Genomic DNA, 13977 nt, shown 5'->3' on the forward strand with positions numbered 1-13977 from the left:
CAATCCAGGGAGGATAAATGCATAAGTAGTAATGAAATGCAAATGAATGAACAAGATCCCCTGTAAGTAGTATTCTCAGTGAGGGGGCGGAAAAAAGTCAGGACAAAATCAATATTTAAGGGATGTGAAACAGTGAAGGACTTCTCTTGAAAAAGTGAAACCAATTGGTCAGAAAGATGAGAGGAAAACTCATGAAAGATCAAGTCCTAGAAATTAAGAAAAGCAAGATTTATTTTGTCAAATGTTTGTTTCCCGCCCCCCCCTGAAACTTATTGGTACTTTGTAGAAATTTGATGCCATTGCTCACAGTTTTTATATGCAACATAAAGTTTGGTTCATATACCTTCTCAAATCATGAAGCTTAGTCTGAATATCCTTTTAGTGGCCAGCATAGCAACAATATTTCTGGCGAGGTTCTTATAAATCTGATGAGAGAGGTTTTATAAAGCATAGCTACAGCCTATTTTTTTCAACTTTCCTTCTGAAAATGGTGATAATGGTGGCATTATTAAAAGCATGGGGAATCTCTTCAGTTCTTCGTTTTTTAAGAAAAGTCTACCTATGCCTGGAAGAGACTACACACAAAAGAGAACTATTGTTGAGACTATAGGCAGTACTTATCCCTTTTTCTTCAAATCATTCTGAAAGTTTTTGTTAGTCTTTATGATTTTACAAAGGATCTGTGAAAACTGTAGTCTGTTCTCACCACGGCCATCACCTGTCACTTCAGGATGTCAGTAAAGATGACAATGCTTTGTACATTCCTTTTCCTTCTCCACGGCTCAGAAAGAGAAGTGACAACTTCTTTGAATGTAAGTGCTTAGTTCTGATTTTCTGTCCTCTATCTTCACAGGACTTTATTCATTCATTTTATATGTGTCCTTGTTTATTTACTCACATATTTACAAAGAGTATGATGTTTCAGGCATGCCCCTGGGGTTGCAGACTCAGAGATGAAAAAAACAGAAACCGTCACTGCACTCACAGAGATTGGCAAAACCTGTGACCAGAGAGGGCTGCCATATTTCATTTGAATTTATTTATATTGGTATCCTAAAAGATAGGAAAATATTGCACAATGTTGTTGTTTTTTTCATCTAAATTTATAAGAGCACCCCAAGATAGTGAATATCCTCATAAATGTTGTAAAGGCTTGGTGTTGGTGATGGTCCTCATGTGTCTGGCTCCCTATCTCATGCAGCCTTGCTCTTTACCCTCCATTTGGGGAGAGTAGTTGGGCTACATTGCATGAACTGAAATGTTCTTTGCATTGTAATGTACTCTGCTCAAATCCTCTCCCCTTTGTTAGGAGGGATGGAAAAAGAGGCAACCCAGCCAAGTATAAAAGAGGATTGGTTTCCTTGGCTCCACAGCGAAGGTGAAAAATTATTATTGGGGAAAACAGGACAACAACAATCAGAGGCAGCCAAGCCAAGTCCAAGTACAGACAGCTAGAAAGCTTCAGAGTTTGGGTCCTGGGCCAGTCCAAATTTGAAACCTGAAATGGATGCCTGGTGAGATCAGATGGAGAAGAGAGCAAGGGAGACTTCAGGATAGAAACAGAGCTACTTGTATAAACACAAGAGAATACTTAGAGCACTCATATTGGGAGAGTTGGTGCATTGTATGGTGCATGTAAATGAGAAAAATGAAGTTAACAATGAATGTATGCTCCCCCCACCCAAGTGTCTTCATATTAGTGCTATATTCCTGATGGTTAGAATTGGTAATACCGTTCATTCACTGGTTCTATAGCTATTGATTTGAGAAATGCGTAAACATTTACTGCTAATTCTGGTAGTTGTAAATAGGGACATTGTTCTTTGGTGGAGTTGAGAAGGGTCCCTAAACATTGTTAGGTGGATTGTGTAGTGAGCTCCAGAGATAAACATGGTGTTCTTGGAGTTGACGGATGCAGTGGTTCTGACACTGGAGTTATTTTTGTCATACAGCTTATTATAGTTGCTTTCAATCTTTCAGAGCCTGCCTTTTTTTTTTTATGCTGGTAGTCATACATTTCTAATGTGTTTCTTCTTATCTTTCAATACTTTAAGAGCAGTTGTTCATATGTCTACAATGTTTAAATAGCAAAAGGCAGTAATACAGAAATTCACACACATCATATTTAGTTATTTATTTAAGAATCATTATAAAATAGTTGAATATTCAAATGGGTATAATGTACATTTTTTTAAATCAAAAAATCATTTTGGAGGATACAATTTTTAAAAATTATCTCAGTACACACAAAAATAGAAATATTCAAGTAGCATTTTAATACTGAAAATAAGTTAAGCCTTAATAAATGTGTTTGACAATATTTCACAGTGGGATGCCTTTAACTTGTGATTGGCTTCATTTTTCACTGCTGAACCAGGGTTAACTCTAATGCAGTACACCAATTCATCCATACTTTAATTTCCATTTAATGTTGATCTTGCATTGATTCAAGTTATGCTCTAAAAATTCTAGGATGTGAATAAGGATTCTGGCATCCCTAAATTTTAGTAGTTTTTGCAGATACATATAAAAGTGAAAATATGAGAAGACAGGAACAACAGAAAATCAATGTTTCATTTGTATGTTGAAGTCAGTAAGGACACTGGGTAGTAAAAAAAAAAAGGAATTACAGAATCATACTTCAAGTATGTAGATTTTGAAGACAACTGCTGCTTTTGTAAGTTTTCTTCTTGTACCTGTAATAGCTTACTAGTCAACCACCATCTAAGTATAACTCTCTTCTGTCTATACTTTGTGATTAACAAAAAAAAAAAAGAAAAAGAAAAAAAAAGGAGTAATGCCTTAATCATATACATCCTAAACTCTCCAGGTTGAAACTAATAAAGTCTTAGTTAGCTGGAAGGCAGACAAAGCAGTAACTGATTTAGGGCCAGGTAACAGAGCCCACAGGAAAAAAAATTAAAGTGTTGTTTTTAATTGACATGGATTTTAGACTTGGAGCAGCATAACTACATTTTATTTTGTTTCATTCAGATAAAATTAAATATTCTTACTGGTTGTATAACATACACTGATATAATAGTTTTGGTGACAGAGTAAAATGAAAACAGAACTAAGGTTGATTTTGAAAACAGACCATTTAATGGAATCATTGTTTTGTTTTCCATTTTTCTTTGGTATGCCTTGAACTGTGATTTTAAAAGACTTGTCCAAGAAGGGAAAAGGGTCGCAATCTCCTGAAATTCACATTTTGTTTGCCATGATAACCACAGCCTTTCCTGCCCGATGTTTCTCTACTTTCAAATAAATAAAAAATCCGTTATTTCAGAAGGCATCGTTCTTTTCTTTTTTTTTTCCAATCTAACTCATCGGGGATATTCTTTCACCTTTGATTATGTCTTTATATTTTTAATCTGCTGCTGTCTCTAGTCAAATAGAATGCGTTTCCTGAAATATTAAAAGTGGAGATCATTTAGTGTCTTTTTATGACCACTATAACTTTTCGTTTGAGAGCCATAAATATTTTTTGAGGTTTATTGTGTGGGTCAGTTCTAGTATATAAGATGTACCTCTCTTGAAAAAATAAATAATTTTGGAAACTAAAACTGGTAATGATTTATTATATCTCTCTACTATTTTCAAGCCATCTGGCTTGAAACACTGAGAATGAGTATGAGATTTCCCCAAAAGGAAAGTAACATTTAGTTAGGTTAAGTGTCAGGTTGCTAGCATGCAGTGTATAAAAGTCAATATGAACCAAGTGGTATTAGCGAACTTCATCTGCACTGCTAGGAGGTTGTTGAACTCAATTACAGAAATGTGCCAAGCTCTATTTGATGCGTGACAAGGTTAGGAGACCACAATCAATTAAAAAGAAAACATGTATATCCTATTCTGGGGAAACAGGTTTGTGATAGCATCCCTTGTTACGGTTTTACTTTTTTTCCTCTGACTTTTCCTCTGAACACAGGAGAACAAAGGTTTTAATAATTCCCCAGCTTCGTTTGAAATTGTTTTGTCAGCAATATCTAATAGGAAGACATAAGTTTGTTGTTTTATTTGAATGAAGCCTCAGGCAGCCACAATGAAACATGCTCTAATTTTTTTTTTTTTTTTTTTTGTAGCCAAACCATTTGAAAACGGACAGTATTTGGACATTTATGGAATTACCAGGGACCAAGCTGGAGAATATGAATGCAGCGCAGAAAACGATGTGTCATTCCCAGACGTGAAGAAAGTAAAAGTTGTCGTAAACTGTAAGTCCCATCAACTTTTATCCAAATAACCTCAGAGGAAAAATAAACCACCTAAAAAATGCTGTCTGAAATATATGTTGCTGTTTTCAATAGTCTATTGATGAAGACTACCTATTGATGTGAAAAATGCATATATATTTTAAAATATTGGTCAAATTGTTTTATGTATCATCAAATATTCCAAATAACCTCATCATCATTCAGTTGAATGTGCAGATGGAAATATTTCCTATATCACCCTAATCCCTGCCATTGAAAACTGTGGTATCCCTACATCTAAAGCCCTGCAGGCACCATTTTCATCATTCTTGTAGGTTTCACCTGTAGCTTATTTTGATTCAATGTAACTGTGAGAGTCCTAATCAAACCTGATGGAAATGAAGTCAGTACTCAACAAAGAAAGCAGTTACTCTGCTGCTCCTATTACTTATGTTAGTTAATTTGAAAAATATGGAGAAAAAGAAATTTTCTCATCAACATCATTATTAGGAAGTTAGTGTAGTAAAAAATATCTGCAGAACTATCAATGTCATTAGCCATGCCCTTTCTTTAACTGCATCTCAAAATATAAAATAATTTTTTCATTAATACCCTATTTTGTTCCTTATGATTTCAACAGCCATAACTGAAATATTTTTTTAATTTATCTTTATTGTTGAAAGGATTACAGATGTTCCTTTTTCTTCCCCCATTGACTGCTCCACCTTGCAGTACCGCTCCCTTGCCTTCAACAGCACAATTGTTCTGTGTCGATGGGTTATGCATATATGCATATGAACTATTTGATTAATCTCTTCCTGCCTTGCCCCCCATTTCTTCTGAGATTAGTCAGTCTGTTCCATGCTTCCATGTCTTAAGGTCTGTTTTGCTCCTCAAACAGCATGGAGGGATCTGGAGAATATTATGCTAAATAAAATAAAACAATCAGAGAAAGACAAGTATCACATGATCTCACTCTCTGATGGATGCAAAAGTCTTAAATTTTTAAAATACCCCCTTAATATTTTTCTAAAAAATTTTTCCATTATTTAACCAATTCAAATAAAGTACTTTGTGGGTACTAGTATTTTGCCAAGTGGGTACAAGTGATAGCTTTCAATTTTTTCATTCCACTTATACATCTTATTAATGGCTATTGCTAATAATTCATATAGTATCATACCAAAAATCAGAGGAAAATTTTCCAAATATATGCCAAATTTATAACAAAGCAGTTTTTCATATTAACATCTATAGTACCTTTCAGTTTCATGCAAAGATATTTCATGGGCCAAAAATAACTGTCTAAATAACCCTGGCAGTAGAGCATCTGTCAGGGCAAATCACTGCTATCAAGAAAGATTTGTCAGTGGCCAATCTATGCATTTGGGGTTGAACTATTTCCATGAGACTGAGCAAAAGTGCATAACACCAGATGAAGAGGCAATTTGTGGGCAGAATTTTTCATATATGTCCTGCAGACAAACTTTAGATTTACCCAAGAAGCTCATTAAAAATGGAAAATTTATGTTTTTCCATACCAACCCTACTGAATCAAAATCCTTGGCATATACACCCTGCAGATCTGCATTTATAATAAGTAGCCATTGAATCTCAGGACTCCAGTTGTAAAGGGTTATTGCTCATCCTCCCTGAACTCTCTGAAATTGGAGGTAAAAAATCATGACCACTAACCATATTTATCTGACTATTAGTCTACTGATTCTATTTTAGAAATGGTAGGAAGGACGGGAAGAAATAGAACTGCTAAGGAAGTAATATTTTTTAGCATTGAGTACAAAAAAGTGAAAAGGTGGAGTAAACTGTCAAATTAGCAGGGCACTCAGCCCAGCAAGGCATCCCACTCCAAAACCCATGACCCAGGAGGGATGTCTCCAGTGGGGATGACATTGAACATCCAGCTACTGTAAGGCTTCTCACTGCCCATCCTCCATGGATAATCCAGATTTTCCTTTGTACTTACACTTCCTTTCTTATCCTTTTTATACCCCCTGACTTTAGTTCATTGTCACTTATTATTTAATTTGATTCTTCTGTGTTTTCTGCACAAGGGGCGACTTTAGACTAAGGAGGCAGAGATTTGAGAGAAACTGAGTTGAACAATTGAGAGATGACTGACCAACCAATGAGTCATCAGGATCTGGATGGAGAAGAGAATCCTTATATAAAACAGAAGGACAGAAACTGAGGGACACAGGAAGCCGAGAACAGTGAAGGACCTGCCACCATTTCATGGATGCTGGCAGGAGACAGAGAGAAAGGGCAGTTTATTACTCATAGCCACAGCAGTAGGCAGAGTACTGTCATCTTCTTGCAGCAGTCCCCCAGGCGCTGCTCAAGGTGATACAATGAGGGCTAGGTGACACCTACATGCTCAGTGGGTTTATGTCATAGCTGAGGTTCCCTGAGCTTAGGAAACTCAGTGTGCTGCTTTTTTTTTTTTATAATGGCAGCAAGCACACCTGCCCTTTACCACAGAGGGAGCAATTATCTTTATTATACTGGACTGTAAACAAACCTGCCCTTTGCTCAGTAAGGAGAGCTACCTCTTCTGTCTTCGGAGACTGTTCACTATTACACACATTTCTGAAAAGACAGCTGGGAACAAAAGCTGTCAGTGCCTCTGCTCACAAGACATGCAGAAGCACAAGAAGCCCCTGGGTAATTGTTTTCCAGCGCAGGAAGGGAGCAGGAAACTTTGAAGCAGGGCCTGGAGACATTTCATCAGCCGGAAAGTGTGCTTCAGGGGCCGTGTAGCATGTCAGACACCTAAGGACAGGTAGGAAAGAAGACTTTGTTAACCAACTTTAACTAAAGAAGGGAAATGGGAAAGTTGGGGGGGAAAAAGTAAAAGAGCTTGCTTTTTAAGATCAGAACACAGGAAACCTTTTTCTATTTTTTAAAGAACTAATTTCAGTTAAATGATAGTCAGTCCTAAGTGCAAGTTGTGGTACACACATAATATTAACATAGCTCACACTAAAAAATGGACCCAACAGAAATTTTAATAATTTCAATCAATTTTGTCTTCTCCTTTCAAAATTATTCTTAAAATAGCCTACATTTCCTAAATGTACGATGAAGAATTGTATATAATACTGATTAATCAGTTGCATTCATATCTTTTGAATCAGTATTTAATAGAAGAGATGAGTTCTGTTCAGACTTCTGCTCAAGACCTAAATTTTGCCTTTGTTTGGAATAGTTATTCACACACATACCAATGATGTGTAAGTCATGTAAATGTGTGAGTGTATGTGTGTACTTGTTCCTAGTTCAGAGGAGGTTTGAAACGTGTTAATTTTATGAATCTATAAGTCAAAAATTGAGCACTATCTAAGGATTTTACTGAGGTGATTTCCCAAAGGAAATTAGCCAAATCCTACTGAGCAAACTCTATTTTGTCAATGATCAAAATTGAGCAGAGTGGCTTATGGTACCAGCTTAAAACTGCTCATCCCTTGACAGCCCCAAGAGTCCCTGAGGATAGAATTGTGCCAGGTTCGAGGCAGCCCTCCTTCTCATCGTTATTAATCAATATCGATTATGCTTCTAGAACTACAGTCGCTTTGTGAATAATTTGAAGAGAACTTCTGTCCTTTTTCTCAAATGGGGTTCAAGATAAAATATAATAATTTTTTATAAGCTCTAATAAGCTTATGTGTTAAGTCAATTTGAGAAAGAGATTTAGGTTCTTTGCAAGTTAGAAATGTTCAATGTTAACTATTTATCTAATACTGCTATATTTACTGTATTATAAAACATATACAAATAATAAAAATAACAACATATTTTACATATCATATTTGCCACTCTTATGTGAATTTCTATTCAATTTAATTAGACAGCTGTTTGGTGAAATGATTGGTGTAATTAACATATTTTATAAAGATTGGACTAGTCAGTTGATTTAATTAAATGGCTAATTTTGAGTTATTTACAGATTTTGTAGGTGACTATTCTTTGTCTTTATTTGTATTTCATTATAATTATATATAAAAATATCTTCATATATGCACTTAATATGCACTTAACATATGTATATATTTCACGAAAATTTAAAAAAACTAAAATAATAAAAAAATGAATTATGGCAGTATCTTAATTAGACCTTAAAAGATTAATACACGTACACGTAACAAGAGAGAAAAAAAGTTGGACCAGTTAGTAGGCTAAGCCACAGGGAGGTAATGGATTAGAGTTGGACAGATTTTATATATTTTTTTTGCCTTTGTATTCCATCCCTAGAAGCAGCTTAGAGGATACTGTATTTATTGTAGTTCCATAATTTTTATTGTTAAACACATACACACACACACACACACACACACACACACACACACACACACACTCACACTCACACACACACATACACACAAAGAATGAATGACCTCCATTCTAAGGAATCCTATTAGTCAAAGGGGTAAGGTGCTCTGATCTTGTCAGGGGCTGGTTGCTCTCCACCCTGTTTAGATGTATTCTCCCACTAAAGGTAACTGTTTTAGAAATGTGGGCCTTATACTCAGAGATAGCTTTTTTAAACCCCTGTTCTATAGTTGTCTGGGCTTTGAGACCTTGGGTCACCACTTTACTTTTCTGAGTCTGTTTCTAATTCTGTACACTGAGGGTGATAACACATAAATTTCAGGGTTTGGGTAAGGATTAAATAGAATACAAAGCCTATAGTGCCTGAGGTATCTAGGCAACTGAATAAAATCAATCTCTCCCCTCTCCTCCCTCTCTCTCTCTCTCTCTCTCTCTCTCTCTCTCTCTCTCTCTCTCTGTGTGTGTGTGTGTGTGTGTGTGTGTGTGGTAAGGGATTTTCATTTCCTTAATACAATGATGTGTTCCTATCATGTAGAACATCACCTGGTCCAGAGGAAACACCCCCAAATACTCATTGAATAAATTAATTATTTAAAAGATTAGCATTCTTTAAGGAAATCATTCTACTAGACAAAACAGGAAGAAGATATTAGGTTTGCTCCACAATTTCAAATTTTTTTTCCAAGAAAAACATGAAATCAGTATGTTGAATAATTTACTTCTGATATTTCTCTTTACCAAATTGTTCAGGTTGATTCAAAAAAGGTAACTAATATTTAGATAGTGCTTTCACCCAAGGAGAGGGAACACTAATTCCATTTTTTTTTAAACAGTTAAGACTATTGATGTTTGGGGAAATTAAAGCATTTAATAACTTCTTTGATTTTTTAAGAACAAAACAGACATGAATAATTAAAACTATTAATTAAGCAGAAAAACTATAGCATAAACCAGATTGAGATAAAATTAGGTCTGGACATTTCAGTTTTCACTCGTGACAGTCAAATTTATGCATTGATCATTTTATTTGATTTGAGAAAAGTTTTGTGCACACAATTTCCACTAAAATAAAATTAATTAATACTTCCTATCGACAAATAATGAAGATATTTTTGGGTACACTGTAAACTAAGATTTTATATAATAAATCACAGACATATTAATATGTTTGTGCATTATTTTGCATCTGATGCATATTTATACATGCAAATGTACACTCTATCTTTCAATATAACTAGCTCCAAACATGTGGAATATAATGTACCAATTAGGATAGCTTAGTACAATTATATCAAAGCCTGAATTTAGGGGCCACTGGGAGAAGAAGGAGGAGGACAAAGCTTCTAAGGAAATGACCATTTTTCTTAAGCTTTTCATAAAGTTGTCTCTGAAACTTTGGGCAAGTTAGGGAAGCATGTCAGACTTAAACCAGAAGAAATTGCAGGTGACAGACAGATCTTTTTTAAATAAAGAGAAAAATCTCTGCATTTAGAGTTTGAATATGGTAAAGATACTATCATGACCAGAGGGAAATGGTTTTATATGAATTTATAATTATCACCTTAGTTTCTATTTCTGGCTTCATTTTATGCCCCTACATCACTTTCCATTTACTTCATCTTCCCATTTGCTTCAAATTTATCTTCCTCTCCTATATCTTGTATTTCTTTATAGGCTAATTGACACTTCTTTGGAAGAACTCAGGGCATAAATAATGCATATTGATGTCTTCTAAATAAAGTACTAGTTCATATGTCATTCTAGAGTAATAATGAACTACTTCAGCAAATCTATATTTATATATTTATTTATCTATTTACTTATTGTTTACTATGAGACCATCAAGGTCATAGGGCCTAGGATACTGGACTTCAAGTACACATCAAATAAAGGAAAAGAAAAAGAAAAAGAAACACATAGGTGTAATGCAATGTGGCACGTACTTTGATGAACCAATCATAAGGTGTTGCTCAAGGCTAGCAGAAGGGCACCAAAAACAGCCTTGAGGTATCATGGGAAGCTTGTAAGATACTTTGAACCTGATAGTGTCTGAAGGACAAAATTGAATTTGAAATATATTTGTTATTTTTAAAAGTGTGTATTTGGGGGAGTGGAAGGTGGGAAGAGTAGTCTCCCAAGCAGAAACAGTAGCATTTGCTTAGCCTCATAGAAATCAGTGGACAAGGCACTGCTGGTACTGTCAGACTGCACTGAGCTGGAACAACCAAAGAGGGAAGCAGAAGAGTGGGTACTGTAGGGCAGTGTTTTTCAACCTTTTTTGGGCAAAGGCACACTTGTTTCATGAAAAAAATCACGAGGCACACCACCATTAGAAAATGTTAAAAAATTTAACTCTGTGCCTATATTGACTATATATAAAGTAATTCTCTTGAATAGGAATCAAATAAACACAAAGAAAGTATTTTATAATTACTTTATTATGAAATATTAAGTAAACAAAATAGTGAAAAATTATAAAATTCTTGTCTTGTCTGCACCTACGGCACACCAGGCAAGTGTGCCGCGGAACAGCGGTTGAAAAACGCTGCTGTAGGGAAAGGTGGGGCCAGATTACATGGGAGTTCATGAATTTTCATAGGCAGACATAGATCCAGTGCTTCTCAATCAAAGGATAACTTTGAACTGATAGAACTATTCAGAGGTGCATCTGAATATTAAAGAAATGTATTTAAATGTGTGTTTGTTTGTTTTTTTATTTTCTCCACTCATGGAAGACTTCCGTTTTATCATGGCAAGGGCAAAGGAAAGTATTAAAATGATAATATTAAAAACAATACATCCAGTTAATGGAGATATGAAGAGCTAAAATTTTTGAAGAAAAATCCCTATAGATATTAAACAATGTATATCACAAACATATGGATAATTAACCAGATAATGTAATTTTAAAGAAAAGCTTTCTTCTCAATAAAACAACATAAAAATGTAAGAGTAAGACCTTTTCACCTTGGGACTTTATGATATAGATTTAATTCTATAGTTTATATAATCCCTCAGTTGAAGTAAAAGTGTTATTAAACATTCAATTAAGGAATACATGATTTATTCTATTGAAGAAGACATAATTAATCCTTTGTTTTAAATCTTAGACTTACACTTCAATTAATGACTAATGTGCTAAGGCTATTTTTACTTAATGAGTCTACTATGCAATTGAACGTAAATGTATTCTTCCATACTTTTATCTAGGTTTTGAGAGGAGTTCTAGTGTTAAAGGTCTATTTTTCACCCTTTTGCTCATAGAACATCAAAATGTATCTGTAGTAACCATATCTATGTATTTTTATTATTTCTCTTCTTTAAAATTGGAAGATTAAATAATTTTCTTGCTTTAATATGTGAGCAAAACTGCTAGGTGAGTATATTTATTTTGTTTTGTTTATAGTTCTTTCTATGTTGGTATTTATCACTTAGAAAATGTACATATATATTTATATAAATCATACTATATATATATATATATATATATATATATATATATATATATATAAATTAATAGAATGATAGAGTCTGGGCATTAGTTAACAGTAAGAAACAATTCTAACAGAATGATATGCTCTGGACTAAAAACTATTCTATGCCAAATTAAAGAAAGGAAGTGAAGTTAGAAATATATATATATATATATATATATATATATATATATATTCCCATTTATATGTGTGCTTCTCTGATAGTGTACTCATCTAGATTCATGTTCTAGTAAGATATCAAAGTGTCAAAGTCTGAAAAATTCAGGATGGCTTCTTATGAATATATACTTCAAGCTAATCGAAAGTTCAAACCTTGCACAAACACACAGTTCATAAACCTGTATTTACTTAAGTTCAACTTCATCAGCATATTTCCTCAGTGAGCATGTATATCAAGCATGATAATTTATGAAACTGAATTCATTCTAACTGAACACTTAAGAGCTATTCACAGAATGGGAGCAACACTGAATTAATCTTGAGTCTTTTCCATATCCTTAACATTAGAATCCACAGGAATTGTCAGGTGTTCTTAGGTCTGCTCTTGTGCATATTTGTATATTTTGTGTATATGCATGCATGTGTGTGAAGAGAATGGAGGTGGAGTGATTAGGGGAATAGAATGGTAGAGATGAAGGCAATATATAAAAGAGTTGTGGTAGGTACATTTTGAACAAAAGGGACCACATTTTGGGGAAACTCCCTTTGAACCTCTGAGCTTGCTTTGCCTGTTCCTACTCATTCCTTCTTTCATTAGTATAGTTATTTTCTCTTTCTTACCCATTAGTACTCCTCCTCATTATATTTTCCCTCTCTTCTCTTCCCCTTATTTCTACCCATATATATAATAATATTAAACCAATTTTGGAAGACATGCATATAATAAGAACTAGCAATGAATTTTATTCAGTCATCTTGGGAACATTTTAATATACAGATTACTGAATAACCACTCTTTATGCTGAATTGGTCTATATTATGTTTTCTTATAAACAAATGAGTAAAATGCTATAAAATTTTCTAGGTGATAATAATCTTATTTAATAAAAGCCTAATATGTTAAGTGTCTGGTCATCTATCTGGTCAGCCATTCAACCAATCAAAGCGTAATATGTTAATGATATCCTAAAACTGCTCAAATACTCACTATGACGTGCACTGACCACCAGGCGGCAGACACTCCAACAGGTAGGTTAGCATACTGGTTAATGGAGTATGAGATAGAAGGTCTGAATTCTATTTTTAACTCATCTATACTAATAAAAGCCCAGGTGGTTCTTGCACTCCACGTGCGATGTCATCACAAGATGGTTACCACAAGATGGCCACCACAAGGTGGCCATGTGCACAGCATTGGCATGGCCCAGTGATTGCTCCACACAGTGAGGCCTGGGTGTCCCATGATTCCACGAGGTGCGGAAGAGGCCTGTCCCAGCAACTCTGCCACCTTGCATGGAGGAGGCTCTGGCAGGGGAAGGCAGTTGGGGGTGATCAGGCTGGCAGGGGAGAGCAGTTGGGGGTGATCGGGCCAGCAGGGGAGCAGTTAGGGGATGATCATGATGGCAGATAGAAGTGATTAGGGGCAATCTGGCAGGCAGACAGGCAAGTGGTTAGGAGCCAGCCATCCTGAATTGAGAGGGATCCCAGATTGGAGAGGGTGCAGGCCGGCTGAGAGACACCCCCCGTCCTGTGCATGAATTTTATGCACCGAGCCTCTAGTTTAATTATAAAACTTTGGACAATGAACTTAAACTCTTAGGTATTAATCCCCTTTTCTAAAATGAGACAAGCATCTCTACTATCTCCCCTAAATCTGAGGTACTTACGTGTTTCTCTGATCCAAAAATTCAAGTTTTTTTTATTTATTTAGGTATTGAAGAGATTCAACTCTCAGGAGGTAGGAAGCAAAAGTATAAAGCAACTGTTTTAGCTTCAGTATC

At 35.0% G+C, this 13977-nt stretch overlaps 1 protein-coding gene across 1 annotated transcript in view; it reads left to right on the plus strand.

Moving 5' to 3' along the window:
- Window positions 1–13977, plus strand: part of NEGR1 (neuronal growth regulator 1) — an 842061-nt gene that overhangs the window by 540405 nt on the left and 287679 nt on the right. Inside the window, exon 4 of the mRNA XM_036446268.2 lies at window positions 4086–4217. Within this exon, the coding sequence (XP_036302161.1) occupies window positions 4086–4217 (132 nt within the window). The remainder of the gene's footprint in view (window positions 1–4085; window positions 4218–13977) is intronic.

This window comes from Pipistrellus kuhlii, unplaced genomic scaffold, assembly GCF_014108245.1.
Source record: "Pipistrellus kuhlii isolate mPipKuh1 unplaced genomic scaffold, mPipKuh1.p scaffold_m20_p_2, whole genome shotgun sequence".
Classification (NCBI taxonomy): domain Eukaryota; kingdom Metazoa; phylum Chordata; class Mammalia; order Chiroptera; family Vespertilionidae; genus Pipistrellus; species Pipistrellus kuhlii.